At 37.1% G+C, this 27,343-nt stretch overlaps 1 protein-coding gene across 1 annotated transcript in view; it reads left to right on the top strand.

The window, feature by feature from the left end:
* Positions 1-27,343, top strand: part of TAF4B (TATA-box binding protein associated factor 4b) — a 133,869-nt gene that overhangs the window by 56,691 nt on the left and 49,835 nt on the right. The window contains exons 10-12 of the mRNA XM_047698102.1: positions 14,139-14,308; positions 19,141-19,271; positions 25,384-25,509. Coding sequence (XP_047554058.1) covers positions 14,139-14,308; positions 19,141-19,271; positions 25,384-25,509 — 427 coding nt within the window. The remainder of the gene's footprint in view (positions 1-14,138; positions 14,309-19,140; positions 19,272-25,383; positions 25,510-27,343) is intronic.

Here is a 27,343-nt window from a genome sequence, read left to right as displayed (position 1 = left end):
AGAAGATCAGAGGGAGAAGCAGACTCCCCGTGGAGCTGGGAGCCCGATGCGGGACTCGATCCCGGGACTCCGGAATCATGACCTGAGCCGAAGGCAGTTGTCCAACCAACTGAGCCACCCAGGCGTCCCCACTGTACAGTTTTTACTCACTGGACTTTCTGCTCCAGTATCATCTTGCTTGGTCCTTCTTATTTTAGTTTAAAAGTTATCTCCCTAATTAGAGAGTCTCTGCTTAGGCAGTCAGTGTAAAGCAGCTTCTTCAGCCCACCTGCTGTCTTGAGGCACTCATATAAAAGTATCCTGTTTTTTGTTTACCATTCCTTGTTATTTCCCACTCCTTTTAAAATCTCTGTGAGGGGCACCTGGGTGGCTCAGTGGGTTAAGCCTCTGCCTTCAGCTCAGGTCATGATCTCAGCATCATGGAATCAAGCCCTGCATCGGGCTCTCTGCTCAGCGGGGAACCTGCTTCCCCCCCTCCCTCTGTATACCTCTCTGCCTACTTGTGATATCTCTCTGTCAAATAAATAAATAAAATCTGTAAAATAAATAAATAAATAAAATCTCCGTGAGAGTTCACAATAACTTTTGTTTCCCATGGTATACCTAATGTTTAAAACAAGGCCTGGTTCATAATAAGCATTCAAATATTTGCTGAAATAATGAATTTTTAAAAAGAGAAATATCTATAATCATAGCTATTTTTAAAGATACCTTTTATTTTTGCACTAAAATACATTTTTCATTTTGTGTGCTGTATAGTAATTTTGGTCATATGTTATTTATGCATATCTTTTTTGAAGTGATGGCTTTTTAGCGCAAGTCTAGTTTTTTTAGATACTTACTATCAATGTCACTTCAGTTGTTGTTAAGTTGAACCTTAAAATAGACCCTTAATGTTGACTCTTTTGTAAAATAAGAGGTAATAGTATATGCCGTTAGCTTTTGTCTTAACTGGATGAGGTTTAATAACATAGAGTGTTATTTGCCCATTTTTTTCAAAACTACTTGTTTAACTGAAAGAAAATTTTTTGTTCATAACTTTTTCAACTAAAGAGAATTGTATTTTCTATTTGGCTTGTCAATAGTGGGATGAATAAGGGAAGCTATATAGTACTTAAACACCAGAGGGTGCCAGAGATTCATGTTTTATTCTTCATATGTCAGAATCAGAAATGACAAATATTACAGTACTTTTTCATGTTTGTATAGTTAACCTCATTTAAACTGACTGGCTATTTAATGATAATAAGGAATTGTTGATTTTTTGAAGATATGATAATGCTTAAAGATTAAGGTGTTTTTTTTTTTTTTAAAGATTTTATTTATTTATTTGACAGAGAGAGATCACAAGCAGGCAGAGAGGCAGGCAGAGAGAGAGGAGGAAGCAGGCTCCCTGCTGAGCAGAGAGCCCGATGCGGGGCTCGATCCCAGGACTCTGAGATCATGACCTGAGCCGAAGGCAGCAGCTTAACCCACTGAGCCACCCAGGCGCGCCAAGATTAAGGTTTTTTAAAACATTCTTATAGTTTAGAGAAAAATAAAATATGAATGTATAATGCATATATATTACTTCTATTAGTGACAGTATTTTAACAGCTAGGGTTTAGGGTGATATTTTTAAAATTTTTCCTTAAAACACTCTCTTTGGGGTTTCTGGTGGCCCAGTTGTTTAAGCACCTTTTTTTTTTTTTAAAGATTTTATTTATTTATTTGACAGAGAGAAATCACAAGTAGGCAGAGAGGCAGACAGAGAGAGAGGAGGAAGCAGGCTCCCTGCTGAGCAGAAAGCCCGATGTGGGGCTCGAACCCAGGACCTGGGATCATGACCTGAGCCGAAGGCAGCGGGTTAACCCACTGAGCCACCCAGGCGCCCCAAAGCATCTGTCTTTGACTCAGGTCTTGCAAGCCCCACATCCCCTGCTTCTCCTGCTGCCCCTCCCCCTGCTCTCTCTCTCCCCCACCCTCAAATAAACAAAATCTTTCAAAAAATTTAAAAAATAAAACATATTCTTAGAAAATAATATAGGACAAGATTACATGCTATTGTCATAGATGGTATTCTCCATTAACTTTAATATCCTTTATTTTATATTGCAGGAATCACCTTGCTTCATATGTAATTGTTTCATCATGTACTTTTTATTAAAGAGTTTGCTTTTTCTTATATGTACAAGTATATCTATAATATATATTGTTACATAATATATGACATAATATGTATGGTTAATTTTTCCAGAGCTGGAACTTAGAAAACAGCCTCTAGTAACAAAAAAACAAAACAAAACAAAACAAAAAACCCCTCTCATCTTGGAAAGATAAAGGAGACAGAGAAAAAGAAGCATCAGTGTAAGCTTTGCCTGGATTAGCTCTAAATCTAGGGTAAAAACTCAACAAAACAGTCTTCTTGGAGGAGTTGCCTTATGCTAGATCTTGAATTAAGTTCTTAAACATTCTTCACAGGGAAATTATATAAATGAACACTTGAGAGATGCGATTGTGAAATCTTTCAAAGTTTTTAGCGAGATTTTGTTATATATAGTAAAATGCTGTTTAGGAAAAATTATGTTTGTGCTTAGATGCAGAATGAACTGGAAAGAAAAGATATTAGATACTAGAGGTAGACACACCATGAAGCAAAGGTTGACATTACATGGGAGGAGATAGGGCATATGAGATTATTTATATGTCATAGGCATCTTCAAGAGGGATCAAAGCCAAGAGACAGTGATAATAGTAGAGGATCATAAAAATTTCTTAACAGTGTTAATGATTCAATTGAAATATATAAATACAGGAAGGGGTGGTAGATACTTTGAAAATAATTTATAAGTAAATGATTGCTAATATAGTATAGATCAACAATTTGAAAACTACCCAAGGAACTTACTGAAATTGTTTTGGTGGCTCATCCAGAATGAGATCTCTGGAGACTGAACCCTGGCAGAAATCTCTATCTTTAAAATCCTCATAGTATTTCTGATATTCATTATAAGCTTGGGACTATAAATATATGCCAGCAGGTCCCCAAATGTGATTTGCAGAAAACAGTTTTGAAACTCAGACTTTTTCAGGGAGTCTGTGAGATTAAAACTGTTTTAATAATGATGATGATGTTGATATTGTTATTTGCCCTTCTTGTTATATTATTTGATTGATGGTTCAAAAGCCACAGTGGCAAAACTGCTGGCACCTTAACATTAATCAAGGCAGGGGCACCAAACTATGCTAGTAGTAGCCATTTATTCTTTACCCTCAGACACTCACAGTAAATGAAAAGAAAAGAAACCAGGTGTTTTTTTGTTTTTTTTTAAAATATTTTTAATGAGGCAGCAAACATTATGATTTTTATTGTCTCTCCCTTTAAGTACACAGCTTTTTAATATACTGTGTGACAAAACGGGAAGTTTTCATAAAGCTCTTCTGCATTCCAGAGTCTCATGGTTGTTTCAAGTAAGGACAAGTGCTTGTGCTTATATTTATTTATTTTTTTAAGACTTTATTTATTTTGAGAGAGAGAGAGTCCGCACATGTGCTCATATGGGGTGGGGGAGCAGAGGAAGAGGGAGAGAAGCAGACCTCCCGTGAAGCACAGGGGGTGGAGAGGTTCGATCCTGCCAACCCCTCCCCCGTCATGACCTGAGCTGAAATCAGGAGTTGGACACTTATCAGGAGTTGGGCACTTAACCAACTGACTGAGCCACCTACGCACTCTGCTTATGTTTCAATTGTGAGCTAAACTAACCACTTTTTTCTTGGAGCACCATTTTTATTTGGAAGAACAAAGAACAACTGAAAAGCAAACTGTGATTATTTAGACTTGGGAATTTGACAGACATTTTTGTGAAAATGAAAAAAGTGAGCCTGTCACTTCAGGGAAAACAACTGACAGTATTCTTTTGCCAGTGATAAAGTTTGAGCTTTTGAAGTAGAAATTAAAAATTTGGAAAACTTGTACCCACTGCCATGAACTTAACATCTTCCCGATACTTAGATTTTCTGATTGGATTGGTGCAGATATTAACATGTGATTTTGGATTATGTATAATGAGCCTAAATTTGGAAGACCTGTATAGCTCAGTGTCCCAGTATTTTTCAGATCACCAACATGTAATGTTATAAAATCATGCATCATTAAAAGATCCATTCAAAGTGAAAAGGATCAATGGATTTTAAAGAGATTAGAAAAATAGAAAACAATGTCACCCTTTTAACTAATTTTTTATTTTTGGTATTGTTGGTTTTTGTTAGAATGTTTTCTATGTTAATATGTAATGGTTTTATTTTTAATGAGTACTGATTTTTAAAGTTTTTATTTTTAAATTTTTATTTAAATTCAATTAATGGACATATGGTGTATTCTCAGTTTCAGAGGGAGAGTTCAGTGATTGATCAGTTGCATGTAACACAAAGTGCTCATTACATCACATGCCCTTCTTTTTTTTTAATTTATTTTTATTTATTTATTTTACAGAGAGAGATCACAAGTAGACAGAGAGGCAGGCAGAGAGAGAGAGGGAAGCAGGCTCCCTGCTGAGCAGAGAGCCCGATGTGGGACTCGATCCCAGGACCCTGAGATCATGACCTGAGCCAAAGGCAGCGGCTCAACCCACTGAGCCACCCAGGCACCCTCACATGCCCTTCTTAATGTCCATCACCCAGTTACCTCATCTCCCTACCCACTCTCCCCTACAGCAATCCTCAGTTTGTTTCCTATAGTTAAGAGTCTCTTATGGTTTGTCTCCCTCTCAGATTTCATCTTATTTATTTTTCCCTTCCTTCCCCTATGATTCTCTGTTTTGTTTCTTAAATTCTGTATGTGAGTGAAGTCTTAAGATTATTGTCTCCTATTGATTTATTTTGTTTAGTGTAATAACCTCTAGTTCCATCCACGTTGTTGCAGATGGTAAGATTTTGGGTTTTATTGATGGCTGAGTAATATTCCACTGTATTAAAAAGATTTTATTTTTAAGTAATCTCTACACCCAACATGGGGTTTGAACTCTGACCCTAAGACCAAGAATCACATACTCTAGTCACATACTGAGCCAGCCAGGCTCATTTTATTTTATTTATTTGGTTTTTTTTTTTTTAAAGATTTTATTTATTTACTGGAGAGAGAGGGAGAAAGAGAGCACAAGCAGAGGGAGTGGCAAAGGGAGCAGGAGCCAGATGCAGGGCTCGATCCCAGGACCATGACCTGAGCCAAAGGCAGACCGATTAAGCCACCCAGGCACCCCTCATTTTTTATTTCTAATACAGTTCTGGCTTCTAATACAGTTTTCATTCAAAATCATGTAACAGGTATAGTTTTTACCCCCATAGATAAGGGAATTGATGAGTAGAGATGTGAAGAAATTTGTTCAAGGTCATCCTTTTAATAATTGTCAGAGCAGGGGCTAACCTTCATCTCTAACTAGAGAATTGGTGCTTTTAATTTTTACAACTCAGTGTATTTCCAGGTGTGGTCCACAGAGTGTTTGCGTCATAGTCACCTAAGTATGTTTGTTAAAAAAAAAAAAAAATTCCAGGTTTTTTGTCTACAGGCTAGACCTGCTGAATGCAAATCGTGGGTGCTGTGCAGGTTTGTATTTGGTTGTAAGACATGTATTTTAAATATACTCCCAGGTGGTGGTTATTTTTTTTTAAAGATTTTATTTATTTATTTATTTGACAGACAAGAGATCACAAGTAGGCAGAGAGGCAGGCAGAGAGACAGGAGGAAGCAGGCTCTCTGCTGAGCAGAGAGCCTGATGTGGGGCTCGATCCCAGGACCCTGGGATCATGACCCGAGCTGAAGGCAAAGGCTTTAACCCACTGAGCCACCCAGGCGCCCCCCCAGGTGGTTCTTAAAATCACTAAAGTTGAGTGCCTGGGTGGCGCAGTCTGTTGGGCATCTGCCTTTGGCTCAGGTCATGATCCTGGGGTCCTGGGATTAAGCCCCATGTAGGCTCTCTGCTTGGCAGGGAGCCTGCTTCTTTCTCTCTCTCTCATGAATAAATAAATAAAAGCTTTAAAAAAATCAAATCACTTAAGTTTGGGAAATCATGCATATGTTATTGCTACATCTGAGTTAAAAGAGGAAAGACAAAGAGAATTTCCCATGAGAAAAATAACTTCACAAAGGCATGGAAGGAGGAATAAACAGGGTGTTATGTGAGTTTATGTGCTGGGTATAGTAAAGAGGTTATACCTAAGGGTTTACCAAAAGAGTATTGAAGGCAAAGTTATTTTACCAGGGATTAATAATCTAAGGGAAGCACTTACTCTTCTTAAAATAAAATTTTTTGTTTATGCTTTCTAAACAAATTATTTATTCAACTAATATATACATTCTGTACAATATTTGAAAGGAAGAAAGATTATACAGTGGAAAAATAAGGTTCTCCCTTGCTTCTTTTTCTCTCTGCTACCCAGGTTCCCATTCTCAAGCCAACCACTGTTAGCAATTTCTTGTGTGTCTTTCTAAATATAATCTTCTCAACACAAATGGTAGTATATAATACATAATGTTTTACATTTCTTTTTTTTACAACTTAGTAATGATGAATCTTAGAGATTTTTCTGTATCAATGTGTAATCATTGTGATTTAGATTTTTAACAAAGTTACATAATGGTGGATATTTAGGATATTTCCAATGTTTTTTACTAGAAGGCAAAGACACAGTGGCTTTCATTTCACATAATATCTAGAAAGAAGAGCCTATTTTATTTATTATTATTTTTGAAAGAAGTCTTACATTTATTTACTTATTTTTTAAAAATATTTTATTTATTTATTTGACATACAGAGAGAGATCACAAGTAGGCAGAGAGACAGGTAGAGGGAGAAGGGGAAGCAGGTTCCCTGCTGAGCAGAGAGCCTGATGCAGGGCTCAATCCCAGAACCCCGAGACCATGACCTGAGCCGAAGGCAGAGGCTTAACCCACTGAGACACCAGGTGTCCCTACTTGTTTATTTTTAAGATTTAATTTATTGAGAGAGAGAGAAGGAGAAGCAGACTCACCAATGAGCAGGGAGGCCAACATGGAGCTCCATCCCAGACCCGGGGATCGTGACCTGAGCCGAAGACAGACACTTAACCAACTGAGCTACCCGGGTGCCCCAAGCTTATTTATTTTAAATTGTCAGATAATATCAAATGACTCTCCACGGAGGTTAAATTTACAAATTACATTGAGCAGCAAAGCTTATGGTAGCACATTTTCACATGTTCTGGTGAACTTGAATAGTTTTTGCGAGTCTAATGGGTGAAAAATTGTATCTTATAGTTCTATTATGAGTAGAATAGAAGAATATTTTCTATTTTAGTAATTGAAAATTTTTTCTTAATGAAAACTCATGTGCTTTGTCCAATTTTCCATTGAATCATGAGTTTTTTTTTCCTTAATTACTTGTAGGAACTCTTTCTGTATTAAACTAATTCCTTTTCCCATGATCTGAATTACTTCCTTCAGTCTTCAGTCTAATATATAAGGACTTACTGCCTGCATTTTACTGACAATGCAGGCCTAGAATGATTAATTTGCTTTATTTCACATAGATAATAACTAGCAGTCAGAATTATGCTATAAACAGTTTGACTTACCATTTTTACCCACTGTTCTACTTCTCAGTACATCGTAACATAAATAACACCTGTTCTGAACACAGGGACATTCTTCAACTATTTTCCATTTCTGCTAGGAATAATAGGCAATGAAGATAATGTAATCTTTATTATATTTAATATGTTTATTGAGCATAATCGATAAAATAAGTCTAATTGGCATTTAAGAGAAACACACTGATGTTTAGAATGGAAGACAGCGTAAAACCTACCATAACAGATGCAGTGTGCTCTCAGAAGTTGAAAAGTTGTAGCAATTGGACAAATGCTTTAAAAATATAAAAACAAAGTTTAAAAAATGCACAAAAACAAAAGTATAAAAGCAAATTAAACCAGCATTTCTAAACCAGGCAATTGAAATAGGACTGGGGTATAGCTAAAGCTTTGACAGCTAAAAGATGCTAAAAGCAGGACTTTGAAGATGAGAACCATAAGTGGGGAATGGTCTGAACAAAGGCCAGAATCAGTAGGAGCTATATGATAGTGAGTAACGGGAGGGAAGAGTGCTAAGTTAGGGGTCATTACCTGGAAAACGTTGAATATCGAGTTCAGTTCTTGGGAACATGAGAGGTTTTTGAACAGGAAAAATTATGATTCTCTCTACTTTAGAAGAATCAGTCTGGGGTTATTCAGATCTTAAGATGATAGAACAGATTTAAGAAGTCAGGCTTAAGCAGTGGACAACTGCATCAAAAGCTAAGGAATTAGGTCATTTTTAGAAGCCAAAATGTAAGACATTAATGATAATTGGGTAGTCCTTAAATTTTACACAGTAACTTATTACATCTCCCAGAATCTTGAATTGGAAAGTTTTTTATACTAACGTACTATTAAATCTCCTTTTTGTGGGTGCCTGAATAGCTCAGTTGGTTAAGGGCCTTTCAGCTCGAGTCAGATCCCAGCGTCTGGGATCAGGTCCCTCATGGGGCTCCCTGCTCAGCAGTGAGGCTGCTTCTCCCTCTCATGCTCCCCTTGCTTATGCACTCATTCTGTCTCTGTCAAGTAAATAAATAAAATCTTTTGAAAAAATGAATTACCTTATTGTATGTATATCTTTTGAAACAAAACAAATTGTTTTGCACAGTATCTTCATCAAAAGACACTGCATTAGACCAGAAGACTTGAAGATACAGTTTGGAGACTCTCATTTTCTTCTCCTTTGGAATTAAAACCAAACTAGAATCACAACTATGCTTCAACATCAATGCCTTTAATACTGTCTGACCTATCTTAGCCTTATTGGTAATGATGGTACTACACTGTGTTGACTTTTCTTTCCTTCAGTCTGCCTCCTTTCTTAGAGGAAGTTTTAAATGGCTTGGGTGCTATTTATTGTGGCACCTTTTCCTCTTCCCTCAGTGAGGATCTTCCTCTATTCCTGCTGCCCACTGTAACCATAGCAGTTGACAGCTGTACTAGAGGGAGCTGTGTTCATCTTGGGGCCAAGTGGGAGGGAAGGCAGGCAAGAACAAATCTTATTGAGCAATTAGCTCCTTGCTCATTTCAGAGAAGAGGTGCAAGGAGATTCTTAAAAATATGGGACTGTCTCCTCATTGATGAATTCTGTTCAATTCTGGTACTGTGCTAAGTGCTGGTAGTACATATGCTTGGTACTGGTCTCTCCAGGCCGTGTGTGAGATCTCAACAGGAGTTATGCGGGAACTCTCCTATAGAAACAATTTGCAGTTTATAGGGCCCATGTACCTGACAAACATCTGAGATTCTAAACATTCAGTGTTGTGTGCATATGTGTAATGGCCATGTTTTGTATATCTTCAACAATTCTGATTTTTCCTTTTTTTTTTTTTAAAGATTTTATTTATTTACTTGACAGACAGAGATCACAAGTAGGCAGAGAGGCAGGCAGAGAGAGAGAGAGAGGAGGAAACAGGCTCCCTGCTGAGCAGAGAGCCCAATGCAGGGCTCGATCCAATACCCTGAGACCATGACTTGAACTGAAGGCAGAGGCTTAACCCAGTAAGCTACCCAGGTGCTCCCTGATTTTCTTTTCAAGGGTATATTGGGGTTATATGTCTAAACTTCATCATATTTTCTATTTCCAGTTTTCTTTTTGTAAATATTTATTTACTATTTTTAAAATATCACTGATCATTTTGATTGGGTAATCATATATATAGTACAACATAAAGGGGTAGAAAAGAGTATATATTCTGTGGTCTAAAATAAGTCTTTTTTTTTTTTTTAAATATTTTATTTATTTATTTGACAGAGATCACAAGCAGGCAGAGAGGCAGAGAGAGAGAGAGAGAGAGAGAGAGAGGGAAGCAGGCTCTTGGCTGAGCAGAGAGCCCGATGCGGGACTCGATCCCAGGACCCTGAGATCATGACCTGAGCCGAAGGCAGCGGCTCAACCCACTGAGCCACCCAGGCGCCCTAAAATAAGTCTTTCTTATCCCCACTTCCCTTTTTCTCATGTATCTTTCCAGAGATATGTTATGCTCATATGTGTGTGTGTATATATCTTTTTTTTTCTCCCAAGAGGCAGTCTTTTTTCCTCATTTTTTTCCTCCACTTCATAGTACACCCTGGCAGTTGTTTTGTATCCGGCCAAAGAGAGCTGCCTCATTCTTTTAAGTGGCTTAGAGGGACTTTAAGAAAGTACCTAATCTAAGTTACTCATTTTTAAAGGAAAAATTTGAATCCTAAAGAGTTAAGTAACTGCTTGGGTTTCTGTTTTGTAATGATGTCATTAATGTGTAGTTAACCTTTTTTTTTCTTTTTGATAGCTTTTGTTTATTAAAGCAGATTAAGTTTAACGCAAAATTGATTGGAAGATTGAGAATTCCCTCTAATCCCACACATGCATAGCCTCCCTCATTATCAGCGTCCCCTACCATAGTTATCCATTTGTTATAGTTGACAAACCTGCACTGACAAGTCATTAACTCCCAAAGCCCATAGTTTACAGTTTGTTACGGGTGCAGTACGTTTTATGGGTTTTAACAAATGTATAGTGAGGGACACTTATGTGGCTCAGTCAGTTAAGCATCTAACTCTTGGTTTCAACTAAGGTCATGATCTCAGGGTCATGAGATTGAGCCCTACTTTGGGCTCCACACTCAGCGGGGGAACCTACTTACCCTCTCCCTCTCCCTTTCTGCTCCTCCCCCTTATTCCTCTCTCTCAAATAAATAAATTAGTCTTTAAAAAGCCCAAATGTATAATGATGTGTATGCAACATCATAGTATCATACTGAGTAGTTTCACTACTATAAAAATTCTCTGTGTTCTGCCTCCATAGTTTGCCTTTTCAGAAACGTCATGTAGTTGGAATCATATAGTATGTAGCCTTTTCAAATTGCTTCTTTCACTTTATAATTTGCATTTAAGTTCCCCTCTGTGTCTTTTCATATTGTGACATCTCATTTCTTTTTAGTCCTTAATAATGCTCCATTGTCTGTATGTACCACAGTTTATTTATACACTTAGCTACTGAAAAACATCTTGGCTATTTGCAAATTTTGTTAGTTATCTCTGAAACTACCTTAAATATCCATGTATAAGTTTTTGTGTGGACATTAATTTCTAACTCGTTTGAGTAAATACCGAGGAAAGTGATTGCTGGGCTGTACAGTAAAAGTATGTTTAGTTCTATAATAAACTGCAGATTGTCTTCCAAGGTGGCTGTACCATTTTGCATTACTACCAGCAGCGAATGAGAGTTCCTATTGCTCCATATCTTCATCAGCACTTGATGTTGTCAGTGTTTAGGATTTTGGCCTTTCTAATAGATGTATAGTGGTATCTCATTTTAATTTGCATTTCTCTGATGACAGGGATGTGGAGCATCTTTTCATATGCTTATTTGCCATCTGTACATTTTCTAAAGAATTTTTTTTTTAAGATTTTATTTATTTATTTGACAGAGAGAAATCACAAGTAGGCAGAGAGGCAGGCAGAGAGAGAGGAGGAAGCAGGCTCCCTGCTGAGCAGAGAGCCCAATGTGGGGCCCGAACCCAGGACCTGGGATCATGACCTGAGCCGAAGGCAGCGGCTTAACCCACTGAGCCACCCAGGTGCCCCTGCCATCTGTATATTTTCTTTAGTGAGTCCTCTATTAGGTATCTGACCCATTTTTTAATTGGTTTGTTTGTTTTCTTTCAAGTTTTAAGAGTTCTTTATATATTTTGGATAACAGTCCTTTATCTGATATCTTTTGCAAGTATTTTCTCCTTGTCTGTGGCTTTTCTTTTCATTCTGTTGACACATGGTGGGGGTTGTTTTTTGTTTTTTGTTTTTGTTTTTTAAAGTAATCTCTACCCCCAACATGGGGCTCCAGCTCACAACCCCAAGATCAAGAGTCACATGCTCTATCACCTCAGCTCAACAGGAGCCCATGAGACAAGTTTTATTAAAAATACTTTTTACTGGGGCACCTGGGTGGCTCAGTGGGTTAAAGACCCTGCCTTCGGCTCAGGTCATGATCCCAGGGTCCTGGGATTGAGCTTCACATCAGGCTCTCTGCTCAGCAGGGAGCCTGCTTCCCACCCACCTCTCTCTGCCTATCTCTCTGCCTACTTGTGATCTCTGTCTGTCAAATAAATAATTTTTAAAAAAATCTGTAAAATAATTTTTTTTAACTAAGACCTTTTTTTTTTTTTTTAATTTGGATCTCTGGGTTTACGGTTTTTACCATTCTTACACTTTAGATGTTTACATGGGTTTGTTTGTTCGTTTGTTTGTTTTTAAAGATTTTATTTATTCATTTGAGAGAGAGAATGAGACAGAGAGAGCACAAGATGGAGGGAGGGTCAGGGAGAAACAGACTCCCCACTGAGTAGGGAGCCTGATGCAGGACTCGATCCCAAGACTCCAGCATCATGTCCTGAGCTGAAGGCAGTTCGCTAACCAACTGAGCCACCCAGGTGCCCCAGATATTTACATTGTTTAGATGTTTCTGGAAATACTTTATTTACATAGGTGGCAGAATGATTCTTAGAGCCATTTTCAGCATCCATACTTCTGACAATACCTCTGTGACATTTGATATGCTGGAGTCCAACCATTTTGGTATACTTTCTTTGTATTGCATATTGGTGGTTTGAGATACTAAATTAAAAAATTTTTCCCCTTCATAAAGACACACCTTTTTTTTTTTTTAAAAGATTTTATTTATTTATTTGTCAGAGAGAGAGAGGGAGAGCGAGCAAGCACAGGCAGACAGAATGGCAGGCAGAGGTAGAGGGAGAAGCAGGCTCCCCGATGAGCAAGGAGCCCGATGTGGGACTCGATCCCAGGACGCTGGGATCATGACCTGAGCCGAAGGCAGCTGCTTAACCAACTGAGCCACCCAGGCGTCCCAAAGACACACCTTTTAATGGTAGACTTTTAAATCCACTGTTCAGATTATAAGACCATTGTTCTAGCTCTTCACTTCCTAACTGCTGTGTCTAGCTCTTTCTTTCTTTTACTTAGGTTTTTTTTTTTTTTAATCTCTTATATATGTTTGAGCGTGGACTCTTTCCCCCTCACCCTTAATGTGTTGCTTTTTAAAGCGGAACACCAGAGACCTTAATTTCTTGAGTGCTTGACAATTACAATTTATTTTCCTTTCTCGTGCACAAATGCATTACCACAGGGAGTTTCATAATTTAAATCTATTGACGTGAGACCACATGATATACCATTTGGCTCATGCAATAAAGAGAAGCAACATCTTTTTTTTATATAATCATGTTTGTGTAAATCATGTTATGCATTGGTAGGTAAGTTATGATCAGTAACATACTTGTTATTACATAGAGTGATTAAGGATGCTATGAGGGAATTTTTGTATTTTCTTTCTTCCCTATCCTTAAACATACATACTGATCTTATCACTATAGCCATTAGCAGTCCTGTTAGATAAAAACAACTAATTTTGCTGGTGCAATGCAAGGAGCTCATACATATTCTGTGATATATATGAGTTTAATGAATTCAATTGGTACAGGTGGAACACACCAAAAGTCTGAAGCAGAAAAGCAAAACTAGTTTTAACTATTTGGTTTCAGAATAACTAGTCAAGAAAGCTTCTTCTTAAAGGTCTTCATGTGAGTACGGATCTTTCAGAACCAGTGGATTTTTCCTGATCTTTGATGGAACAGTAGAGTGCACTGGGGAAGTCTGATGGGCTTTTAATCATCTTGGATGAAAACAAAGAAGTCTGTTTTTGTTTCTTTGTCTTTCATTGCAGGGCATTTGTGGGTAACTTAGTTTAACCCCCACGTCCCTATTAGTGTATCCATTTACTAAACTGAAAGATGGGGAGATGGACACTAGAAGACAAAGTTGCTTCTGATTCATCTCTCTGATATTAAATGTACACTAGCGGTTAGACACACCACTTAATTTTTAAAAGCATCCAGGGAAAGATAGCTATTCTTCAGTTCTCTTGCTTGGATGAATTGAGTAAAATAATGTATTTAGTTATAAGGAGAGATCTATAATTCTTTGCGCTCCTAAATCATTCATATATACACATCACCAACCACCACCACCACCAAAAAGCTGTCTTTTTTTTCTCTTAGAGATGAAGATGACATCAATGATGTGACTTCCATGGCAGGGGTCAACCTAAGTGAAGAAAATGCCTGCATCTTAGCAACAAACTCTGAACTAGTTGGCACACTTGTACAGTCATGTAAAGATGAACCATTTCTTTTCATCGGAGCTCTGCAAAAGAGAATTTTAGATATTGGTAAGTGCAGACTTAAGATTACTATTACTTTTTTTAAGATTTTATTTATTTAATTGACAGAGATCACAAGTATGCAGAGAGACAGGCAGAGAGGGGAAGAGAGAGGGAAGCAGGCTCCCTGCCGAGCCGAGAGAGTGATTCAGGGCTTGATCCCAGGACCCTGGAATCATTACATGAGCCAAAGGCAGAGTCTTCAACCCACTGAGCCACCCAGGCACCCTGGACTTAAGATTATTGACCTAAGAGGATTGTCTGTTCTTTTTTTTTTTTTTTTTTTTTTTTAAAGTATTTATTTATTTATTGGATAGAGAGAGAGAGATCGCAAGTAGGCAGAGAGGCAGGCAGAGAGAGAGAGGAGGAAGCAGGCTCCCCGCTGAGCAGAGAGCCCGATGCGGGGCTCGATCCCAGCACCCCGGGATCACGACCCGAGCCGAAGGCAGAGGCTTAACCCACTGAGCCACCCAGGCGCCCCGAGAGGATTGTCTGTTCTAGGGAAAGTGTTACCAAAAGAGATAACCTGGGTTGGTTTTCCTGGAACTTGGGCTTAAATAAGGCTCTGGAAAAAATCAAGGTTTCATGGGTGTTATAGAAAGAAATACTTTGTTTTAAAAACTATTAACATAAATTAAATCTTATCCTGTAGTTTCTGGTTTAGATAATAGAAGTTAATATTTACTTATATTTCTTAGTGGGAAAAAGATATATACTTTTTAAGTGAATTTGTACTTAAAATGGGCCCAGCATGCTTCCACTGCGCCACTCTGCTCCTTTGAATTTGTACATATGATGTACTGTTTTTTTTTTTTCTATCCTGTGCCTTTCTTGGTTGGACTAGGCATGTATGCATACAAATACATACATACACTACAAGTTCATGTTTATGAAATCTAACTGCCAAGTATTGTGAAACATAGAAATAGAGAGTAAGTGCCTTTTTTCTTCTCTCAACCCTGAAATTCAAACTCATCCTTGCCCTAAAAGAACTAAATTAAAATACTGGGTTTCTCCCTAGGTCCACAAGTAGTTCCTAATTGGCTGCAGTGTTTGGAAGGAAATGGGGGAGAATGTTCCAGTTTTGTTCTGGAGCCACACAGCTTTTTTGTTGTTTAATATCAAACCTTTCAGAAACATGAAAGAATACATTCTCCCCACATTGACTGAAAACCAAGACAGTTTGGAGAGAGATTATTGCATGTGAATTATCTCATTTCATGTGCCCTAACCCTGGGACTTCTTGGAGTACCTTCTTCATCACCCATATCAAATTGGGAGGTCAATACTAGTGACTTTTGAGTATACTTCAGTAAGGATTTTTATATTTTATATTGAAGCCCTACCACAAAAATGTGAAGGTTTCTGATTTCTGATTTACACCCATAATATTTTTAAGACCTACAATACATTACTATTACATATTTTAAATCTATTTCACAGAATAAAGAAATGTTAGAGCTCTTACTATATACTATACCAATTACCATTTTTTAAATTTCTAACTTAACTTGGGTATCTGTTATCTTTCCTTTTTTTTTTTTTAAGATTTATTTATTAGAGTGAGAAAGAGGATATGTGTGTGTGAGTGGGGTAAGGGGTAGAGAGAGAGAGAGAATCTCAAGCAGACTCTTCCCTGAGCCCAGCAGTGGGCCTCAAGATCATGCCTGAGCCAAAGTCAGTTGTCGGACACCCAACTGACTGAGCCACCCAGGAGCCCCTCTGTTATCTTTCTTTTATTACAAAAAACAAATTTATAAGCGGTCCAAAAGGATAGGAATTCAGAAGAGCTGATGGTAAAATGTTTGCTGGTGTCTTATTTGACTTTTCTCCCCACCCCCTCCTCACTCCTTTTCCTTTCCCTCTCTTTCTTACTCCCTCTTTCACTCTTTTCTTTGAATATGTATTGTGTACTGTACAGGAGCCAGTTCTGTAGTTTTGGAACAAGCATGATACTTTCCTGTGATACTAGCTTCCTTGGGAAGCTTATTGGTATTGACTCCGTGTAACCATATAATGATCTAGTGCTTTCATAGAGTGGAAGTAAATACTTCGCTTTATCAGTTCTCACCACCACCCCTCCCCCGAGAACTTTTATTTCTAGCTTGACTTACACTTTGATTATATGATGGGAAAGTTTTTAGCATTGAAAGAACAATTTGGGCATTTAGGACAGGGATGGGCAATTTTTTTCTGTGAAGGGCCAGAGAGTAAATATTTGCTATTTTGTGGGTCATGTGGTTTGTGTCACTACTGCTCAACTCTGTTACATCGCAAGAGCAGCCATAGAGAGTACATAAACAAATAAGCCAAACTATATTCCCATCAAACTTTATATACAAAAAGAGATCAAATTTAGTTAGCCAACCTCTGCTTTCAAGGAGAATTCTGGGAGTAACTATTTGGTATTTTCAGTCCTTAATAATTGAGCACAAACTTGTTTAATAAAACGGAAAATTGCAAAATTTCTTACTTCTGAAATACCTAAGCTTTTTAAAAAACAAAACTATAGAGTGAGTGTAGTTATGTATTTCTAGGAATGTTTTCATTTGTAGTAAAATTCCATCTTTACAGAACAGCTCAGAACCAGGACTGTTCTTTAATCACAGAAATTATAAATTAACCCAAAGAATTTTGGGGGGAAGGTTTTTCTACTTGAATAATGCTGGGAGAGTAAACATGCCATATTCTTCCTTTTTTGCTAATTACCTAAATTAAATTACACAGACATTCTATAAAATCACGTAACAATCTTAAAAGCAGCAGCTAGATTTTTTTTTCATCAGTTATGTTGACTTGGAGTGTTTTTATTTAAAAATGGGAATTTGGGAGGGCACCTGGGTGGCACAGTCAGTTAAGCATCTGACCCTTGATTTAATCTCAAGTCATGATTTCAGGGTCGTGGAATCAAGCCCTGGTTGAGCTCCATGCTCAGCAAGGTGTCTGCTTCAGATTCTCTCTCTCTCTCATTCCTTCTCCCTCTGCCACTCCCCACGTCAAATAAATAAATAAAATCTTATTTTTAAAAAAAAGTAGGAATTTTTCTTATAGTATTTTAACTTGGTAACTTTGTCATACTTTATTAGCAGTGTAGTAAAGATATTAGAACATTTGATTGTTCACTAAACCCTGGAATTGTTTGCAAATCTCTACCCTTGTTTATTTCTAATATTTTTAAAGTACGAATTTTTCTTCTATATAGGATAAACTATTTTATAAATACATATGAAATTATTTTCAAAGTTTCCCTCCAAAACACTACATATTTTTAAATGTTCATTTTCTTTCCTTTAAGCATGAACTGTCAGGTCAACTACCCTATGTTTAGTTGTGATTTTAATCATTGGATGGTATTGTAATTGTGCCCCTTATGTAGCAGGCCTTCACTATTTATGTATGCTAATAGTTGTAGTTGAGTAGATTTGACTTTGTAGTGTCTTTTCCCTGCTTGAATCTAAAATTGGTGATGAATTCAGTCTTGCTAGACAGTAACAAATTGTATATTGAAGGTTTGGCTTAGAAGAAACTAAGTAATTTTGTATCTTCATCCTGTCTGATTTACCATAAGCTGCATTTTGGACCTTGAGAGCTACTTTGGAGGTTCTAATAGGGGAACACAGCTACTTACATACCCTTGACCAAAGAATGGCCTTCCTCTATCTAGGAAGGTCGTTCTTTTCAAGGGAGCACACAGCTTTGGGAGGGATGCACAAGGAACAATGAGAGAAGAAGGGGACTGCGCCTTGGCAACCAGATCAATCAGATCCACCCTGGTGATCAGTGGTGTGACAGATGTCACAGCCAGATAGCCCTCATATCCTATAGCCTACACTTTGAGGTTTAACATTTATTATGGAATGATGTCAAATAATGTATTTAAGATTTGTTGGCTTTTAATTAAAACTTATGTTTGCTATACTGAATCATAATTTGATGAGTATATGAGTATGTTTTAGATGAGAGTGCAGAAGCAAACTGTTGTATTTGTTAAAAGTAAACACAGTAACACTCTTAAAAGCTCATTTAAATTAGACTTTGGCTATATCTTTAGATTTAGGTCTCTGTTGATACAGGTTGGTTTCACTGAACTGAGAAATTGCTATGTAAATACTGATAAGGTTGCTTTATAAATGAGCTTCTGCCTTTGGGTATGTGATGCAAGTTGTTTTCCTGAATCTTCCTAGTTAGCCAAAAGAAGAATAGAAGTTTGGTTATTAATGGAAGGAGGTACATTAAAAGAGAAGTCATTCAAAAGGATGGGTGAAATGATGAGGCTTTGAACCCATTTCAACTTTTGAATTAATTACCAGGTTAATTTATCAGAACATGAGTTAGTACAAAATAAGCATGATTGGTAATGGACAAAAGGAGTGTGGGTATGTCTTGTAGACAAGGCAGTAACAGAGACCCACAATCTGAATTCATTGAAATAAATGTCGTAAATCGTTAACAGTGTCAAACAGGGCAAAATGTAATTTTCTATTTTTTTAATTACTAAAATTAGCAGAATACGGCACTAATTTCTGCAGTTACCATTTCCCTCCCTGAACACTAGACTTGATTTGTGTTCTTATTAACTTTGTCCTATAAATGACCTTGCAAGGAGAATGATTCTAGAGGCTAAGTGAAACAATGTCTATATTTTCTGAGGCTTCAGGCTAGGTTTTATTAATGTAATGTCTAAGATCTTTGAAGTTGTGACTTCACCAGGAAAATCATAATCTCCAAACCTTTATTCATAATGGGTATGACTTCCAGGGGGAACAGAATACCTGCTGTGCTAATTATTTCAATTATCAGCCACTACTAAAACACGTAATGGATTTTCTCTGCTTCTACAGGTAAAAAGCATGACATTACAGAACTTAACTCTGATGCTGTGAACTTGATCTCCCATGCAACACAGGAGCGATTACGAGGCCTTCTAGAAAAACTGACTACAATTGCTCAGCATCGAATGACAACTTACAAGGTAAAGGAAATCATTGAAGAAGTACAAGCTCTTCTCTTTTCTCTTGGTCATGTTAAAGATAGTATTTTGGTATAGATTCATATTTTAAGTATATGTTTAAAGGAAATGGTCAAGACATAGTTCATATTGGTAGACTAAAGTTTCATTCCTAATTTGCCTGATTTAGATAGGCTTACATGACAAAATTAACACAATTTAATATTGTATCCGAAGCTTCTGTGTCAGTGTAGATTGAGATATGCATCTGTTCTGCCTGAGACGTTTCCTACAGCTTTTGATTGACAGGAGAATATATTAGAATGGAATACTGGATAGCTGTGTTCTGTTCAGTGCTCTGTACTCTGTTAACACTGTTGTTCCTTTTAATGAGTTAAATAATTGTATTGTGTGCTAATGCTGGTGCTGCTCATTATGGTCATTGCCTGCTTTTTTAAACAAATTAAATGGAAGGATAGCCTGTCTTGTCTTTAGTGGTATGAACCAAATCACTTGCCATCATCATGATGAAAGGACTTGATTTATCTGTATATGGTTTTGGTGGAGAGCGAATTTATTGGGTGATGAGGGATGAGAAAGAAAAAAGATAACCTTTCCCCCCCATACTAAGAAATGTTGATAGCTAGATTTTGTGCAATGTGGTATGTGGGTAACCTTATGAGGTTTTGAGTTTGTGAGAATGGTCATTGTCACAATGTCCTACCCAAAGGAACTCAGGGAAATAACAGCTACCATATCACTCACTGGTAAGTTCCCTGGAGGAATCATTATATTTTCTCTACTTTCTGCTTTATTTAGAACTTTGGAAGAACTATTTATAGTTGCTGAGGTCCTCACTTATATAAATCTTTGTGAGAATTTGCAGGACTGTCTTAAAAATAAGTGGTCATCAAGAGAAAAGGCTGTGGGGAAAAAAACAGTATCATTTATTTCTTTTTGTGTTTTCAGAATTAGTCCATTTCATCTAGGTCCTATTTTGTTAGTATACAATTGTTTGTAGTATTTTCTTACAAACCTTTTTATTTCTCTAATGTCAGTAGTAATGATCCCACTTATATTTTTCATTTTAGTTCCCTTGAGTATAAAGTAGGTTACTGATTTGAGATCTTCCTTTTTTTTTAATTTTATTTTTTATAAACATATAATATATTTTTATCCCCAGGGTACAGGTCTGTGAGTCGCCAGGTTTACACATTTCACAGCAGATATCTTCCTTTTTTAATGTAGGCGTTTACTGCTATCAATTTCCCTCTGAGCACTGCTTTCGCTGCATTCTATAAGTTTAGGTACATTGTGTTTTTGTTTTCATTTACTTCTAAGTATTTTCTAATTTCCTTTGAGATATCCTTCATCCATTATTTTTGAAAGTATGTTGGTTAGTTTCCACATATTTGTGAAATTTCCAGTTTCTCTTTTATTGTTGATTTCTAGCTTCATTCCATATGGGCAGAGGAGATTCTTTATGTGATTCAATCAATTTAAATTTCTGTAGGCTTGTTTTGTGGCCTAACATATGATGTCTCTCAAGAGAATGTTTGATGTGCACTTGAGCAGAACATGTATTCTGCTATTGTTGGGTGGAATGTTAATAAAAGTCTGGTGGATCTAGTTGGGTTATAATATTAAGTCCTCGGGGCACCTGGGTGGTTCAGTCAGTAAAGCGTCTGCCTTTACCTCAGGTCATGATCCCAGGGTCCTGGGATTGAGTCTCACATCAGGCTCCCTGCTCAGTGAGAAGCATGCTTCTCCCTCTCCCACCCCCCCTGCTTGTGTTCCCTCTCTCGCTGCCTCTATCAAATAAATAAATAAAATCTTTTTTTTTTTTTTTAAGTCCTCTATTTTCTTCTCCATATTCTGTGTAGGTATTCTTACTGAAAAGGAGGTATTGAAGACTTCAACTGTTATGGTAGAACTGTATTTCTCTTTTTAGTTCTGTCAATGTTTGCTTCATATATTTGGGGGCTGTGTTGTCTGTTATGTATATCTTCTTGATGAATTGACTCTTTTGTCAATATAGCATGTCCTTGTTTATCCCTTTTTAAAAAAAGATTTATTTATTTGTTAGCGAGAAAAAGAGAGAGGGTCACAGTGGGGTGGGGCAAGGCAGAGGGAGGAAGAGAAACAATCTCAAGCAGACTCCCCACTTAGCGCAGAGCCCACCACAGAGCCCTATCCCATGACCCTGAGCTAATGACCTGAGTGGAGATCAAGAGTCAGACACTCAACTGACTGAGCCACCCAGGCACCCCTTGTTTATCTCTCTCTTTTAACAATTTTTGACTTAAAGTTTATTTTACCTGATATTAGCATAGCCACCTCAGCTTTTTTTGGTTATTATTTACATGAATTTTTTTCCCCACCCTTTCACTTCTAGTCTGTTCATGTGCTTTCATCCAAAGTGAATCTTTTATAGACAGCTTATAATTGATCATGTTTTTTATGCATTCTGTTAGTCTCTACCTTTTGATTGGGTACTTTAGTCCATTTACATGTAAAATGGTTACTGTTTTTGTTTTTTTTTTTTTTTTAAGATTTTATTTATTTGACAGAGAGAGATCACAAGTAGATGGAGAGGCAGGCAGAGAGAGAGGAGGAAGCAGGCTCCCTGCCGAGCAGAGAGCCCGATGCGGGACTCGATCCCAGGACCCTGAGACCATGACCTGAGCCGAAGGCAGCGGCCCAACCCACTGAGCCACCCAGGCGCCCTAAAATGGTTACTGTTAAGCAAGAACTTACTTGTGCTATTTCACTATTTTTCTGTATCCTTAGTAGTTTTTTGGTTTTTTGTTTTTTTTTTTTTTTTGTCCCTCATTTCCATTATTACTGCCTTTTTGGTTTAATTTTTGTTGTTATGTACTATTTTGATCCCCTTCTCATTTCCTTTTATGTATACTTTTCTAGGTATTTTATTGGTGGTTACCTTGGGGATTACAGTTAACATCCTAAATTTATAATAATCATCTAGTTTGACTCGATAATTAGTTTTCCTTCAGTATTGGGATGTGGAGAAAATTTTCTTCCTTTTTAGCTTTTTACTGTAACTTTTTAAAAGTCTTAGAAATTTTTCAAACCTAGTTCTCCCCTATTGCCACTTCAGTTGTGTATTTTAAGAGATATGTGAGGGCACTTTTATTTATAATGGGCAGTTTCTATATAAAATGTAACTGTACAATTTAGTATGGAATAGAACTTTTCCAAATAGGGCTTACTGTTCTAAGTGTCATCCAAATCTCTATCGTGTATTCCAGCTTTCAGATGGAATCCTTCTATTGTATATCAATAGCATATGTTCTAAGGATTTAGTTGTTCTAGGCAAAATGGATAATATCTTCCCCACCTGGAACCTCAGTAACTTAGCTTAATGCTGACATTTCCTTAACCTTTTTTCTTGTACATTGCCTATCCTGATTGATTTTCCCCAGCGTGCCTTTCCCCACACTCATTCCTTAATACAGTTAATGCCACTGTCTGAATTTGTAGCTACATTATTATTCTTCTTTAAACAGAAGTAATAATCATTTAGTTATAGTTGGATCTAGTTCAAAATTATACTTATTTTTTGTAGACTTTGATATTATAATAATCATTGTGTCACAGATTTAGCCCTGTCCTTATATTTCAGTTCATCCCTGATAGGATTTATTTTTATCTGTACAGTGTGGGAAATTTTACCTCACAAATTTCACAAAAGCGAGCTTACTTTTATCAAAAGCAAAATTCCACCATCTCTTTGCATTTGACATCCATCTACTTTTGATAATCTTTCACATGTGTATGTGTATAATTATCTAATTAATCATAGTCCATAAACAGACTTAAGAAATAGAAAGTGGCACATGCGATACAAAGCTTTTGATCTTGTTGCCAGGTGTTTTCCCACTAAAAGCATAGTATAGTCTTCTGCACACCAGTGGCTATGGAGAAGCTTCAGCATTTCTTTTTCTTTTTTTTCTTTAAATTTATTTATTTTTGAGAGAGAGAGAATGCATGCGGAAGCTGTGGGGTGCAGGGATAAAGAGAGAGAGAATCCTAAAGGAGACTCCCCACTGAGCATGGAACCTGTTGTGGGGCTCCATCCCAGGACCCTGAGATCATGACCTGAGCTGAAATCAAGAGTTGAATGCTCAACCGACTGAGCCACCCAGGTGCCCCTTCAGTGTTTTCTAGTTGAAAGGGCCTGTAGTGCTTTCTTTAGATGGGATTTACTTGATTTGCTCTGTTATCATTTTGTCTGAGTCCTTACATTTTTAATGTTAAACCACCCTATTTAGGGGTATATAAAGACTTCAGTTAGACCAGCTTGGTAGATAGGAAGCAGCTTTTTAAGAGTGGGGTTACTCGGGGTGTCTGGGTGGCTCAGTGGGTTAAGCCGCTGCCTTCGGCTCAGGTCATGATCCCAGGTCCTGGGTTTGAGCCCCGCATCGGGCTTTCTGCTCAGCAGGGAGCCTGCTTCCTCCTCTCTCTCTGCCTGCCTCTCTGCCTACTTGTGATTTCTCTCTGTCAAATAAATAAATAAAATCTTTAAAAAAAAAAAAAAAGAGTGGGGTTACTGTTTAAATAAGGTTGGGGAATCAGTAGGATTAGGGGAGGCACTCATTTGTTTAGCATCCGTAAGAATAAAGGAAGAATGCATTAAGCCAGAGACAGTTGTATCCAAGTTGGGAGAAGGAGAAAGGGTCTTAGCACCGGGATGATATTGGGTTAAATTTTACAAAGTCTGTGCCCCTTTTTAATTTAGTGTTTGTTGTCCTTTTAAAATTAAATTCTGTCAATAAAATATCTCCAGAGTATCTGAGCACAAACATGGTAAAGATGAAGTATTTAAGAAACCACTGGTTATTATGTTTATGCCTCATGGTTGGCCTATAATGTATTCCATATTCTATCTTGTATTATTTAACTTGGAAAACATTTGAGAATTTGTTTTGTATTAAACATGAACTAAAATAAGTAGCACTATACATCCTTGCTTGTTATACTACATAATACTCTTTTGATCTAGTTAAATAGCAATAATAAAAATTTAATTTAGAAGGAATCTTGGGCGTATGAAATCTCTTGGTCCCAGTTAATTGAATCAACCATAAGCATGGGATAACACAAAGATAGAATTGGTGCTATACCTATGATTTCTAAGCCAGGCACTGACTGTTGGACTAAATGTTTAAAAACATTTAGCTTTCCTATTATACAGTCTCCCCCAGTCTCCATTCCATAGCCTAAATGTCTGAATTACTGAGATAACTAGATGGCAGGATGTCTTAAATGCTGATTGGGAAGATTGCCCACCACTGCACCCCACCCCCCACCCTCTTATGTGTATTAGAGAGGAGAGATAGGTGGTTTTATCAGATGAAGAAAATTTCAAAATATTTAGACTGGAAAACAGTGTCTTATACTCTAGAATATCAGAATAAATGAAACTATAAATTTTATCATTTTATGCTACAAATTAAGAAAAATAATTATACTTCTCTGTTATGGCTCTCGTTTATAAATTATATACTTACTTTCTTTGACTACAATTTCTGCCCAAGTTCATAGCTTAAAAGAATCCTCAAAACAGGGTTTGGGATTTTAAATGTTTGCCATTTTGTCTCATGTTACATTTTGATTGAAGATGTACTCACTTGTCAAGGTTAGACCAATCCAACAATGGAAACAAGAGTGATAACTTTCATCTTTGGTGTATTTTTTTAGTGAAGTGATTGGTTTTTTGTTTTTTGTTTTGTCTTTCACAAGCCTAAGATTTAATTAATTATACTAAGGTCTGCAGAGATGGACAGTAATTTAACTAAAAAGATTTAGATTATAAGTACATGTTACACTCTCTTGCTTTCTACTTCCTATTTTTAGGATCTGCTTGGCTTCCCTTTTTTCCCCTCTGAATGAGGCCTACTAGGAAAGCTCTGAAATTTAAATGCTTACTTACCTCTCAACTTTTAAGGTTGATTAAGGTTCTTTTTTGTTGTTTTTATTATCAGAAATATAAATATCACATTCTGAGAATTTAGCTTCCTATGTATGTTGGTATTGTCATTAGCTGATTCAGAAGATCTAATGTGGAATGTTTTGGCTAGGACAATCATAAGACTTTCTTTTTTCTTTTTTCCAGGCAAGTGAAAATTACATCCTGTCTAGTGATACCAGATCACAGCTCAAATTTCTTGAAAAGCTAGATCAATTGGAGAAGCAGAGAAAGGATTTAGAGGAAAGAGAAATGTTACTTAGGGTAGCCAAGGTAAGAGCCTACCTGATTTATGATTGAACATGACCTTGCAAGGTTAGAATTGGCCTTATTGTTGGGCAACTGTCTTGTTTTTATTAGGCTTTTAGATTTCTCTGAAGGATTTCTTTAAATGAAATTACTAATAAAATTTCTCACAGCCAGGATGGTATGGTATAGTGACTTTCAGTTAATTAATGACATAAAATCTGTTTTGTCTCCTCATTCTAAGTTCCTGTGTGCCTAGGATCATACCTACCACCCCCAAGTAAAAATTGTTTCTTAGTTTAAAGAGTTAAAGGGGGGCGGTGAGGGAGCAGAGAAAGAACAAGAGAGAGAATCTCAAGCAGACTCCCCACTGAGCATGGATCCTCCCCTCCCCCGCCCAAGGCGGGGCTTGATCCCAAGACCCTGAGATCATGAACTGAGCTGAAATCACTTAACCGACTAAGCCACCCAGGCACTCCCCCGCAACCCAGGTAAAAATGTTTTTTAAAATATCCAAGGTCTTTTTAGGGATATAGTTTGATGTGTGCCAAGTTAAATCTGAGAGAGGAAAGTTTGGAAATTTATGGGTAAAATTAGGATTATATGGAATGAAATATAGGATGGTTAGAAATGGGTTAGAGAATAAAAGAACAGGTAAGAAGAAAGATATTTATCTTATAAATATGTATAAATATATTTATTTTCTTTCTTCTTTATTGAAACATTGTCCTGGACTATTAGTATCAGATGGAGTGAAAGCTGGTTTCACTGTAGTTTGCCTTTTGCTTCACATTTTACCATAGGCATAAGGCCTTTGCTAGGAGTCATGAAGGTTGGGCATTAGACTGATTTTTTTGTTTTAAACAAAAACACCTGTTTTAAACACCTTAGTTTTAATTTGTGCTGTTTTGGGCAGCCTCCCCTTTTAGAGTATTTCATATACTAATCACTCTTTTAAAAATCTTAATTTAATTTGAAGTACTTAGTACAGGAATGTTGTCAGAACGATATAAAGAATCATTTCCTTTTTCTCAGACGCCCCCATTTTTAACGTTACCGCATTTTTTCCATCTCTACATTTAAACACACACACATATACACACACACCCCTAATCATTATTATTCTCTTTCATCCCTTTGTTCTCCTTGTTTTTTTCAATTCAGAGGTTTTTTGTATATTTATAAGTTGTACAGCCATTATCTCTAATTAGCCTTTCTCTGAACCTTTTGAAAGTAAGCTTCAGCCCTGATGTCCCACCACTTCTAAACATCGTAACATGTATTTGTGAAAACAGGACTTTGTGCTGTATAATCCTTCCAAGTCAGGGTGTGAACAATATAATATTGCCATGTATTCCACAGACCCCATTCAGATTTTACCAACTGTCTCAGCCCAGTCTCCTTTTCCTTCTTGGTCTATTTTCCTATTCAGCAATGTGTGTTTCATTCAGTTGTCATCTCTTTTCAGACTCCTTTAGTCAATTTTTTTACTTCCACTTTCATGTCTTTGATAGCTTTTAAGAGTACAGGCCTTACTATCTGTAGGGTGACTGATAATTCCTGGGTTCATCCGATAGTTCCCCATGACTTAGGTAAGGAATTCATGGCAGGAATATATACATTCTTCTCAGCTGATCATATCAAAGGTCAACCTTGATCACCCAGCTGTGTGGGTGTCTTCCAGTTCTCTCCATTTCAAATTTACCATTTTCCCTTTTGTAATCAATCCATTTTTCACAGGAAGATATTTCAAGATTATACCAATATCCCTTCTTCACCAAACCTCCATGTATCAACTTTAGTGCCCATAAATGATAGCTACCTGAATCAGCCACCTCTATGATGGGTAAATATAAATGGT

This window comes from Lutra lutra, chromosome 12 (genome assembly GCF_902655055.1).
Source record: "Lutra lutra chromosome 12, mLutLut1.2, whole genome shotgun sequence".
Taxonomy (NCBI): domain Eukaryota; kingdom Metazoa; phylum Chordata; class Mammalia; order Carnivora; family Mustelidae; genus Lutra; species Lutra lutra.
This window is presented reverse-complemented; position numbering and strand designations above follow the sequence as displayed.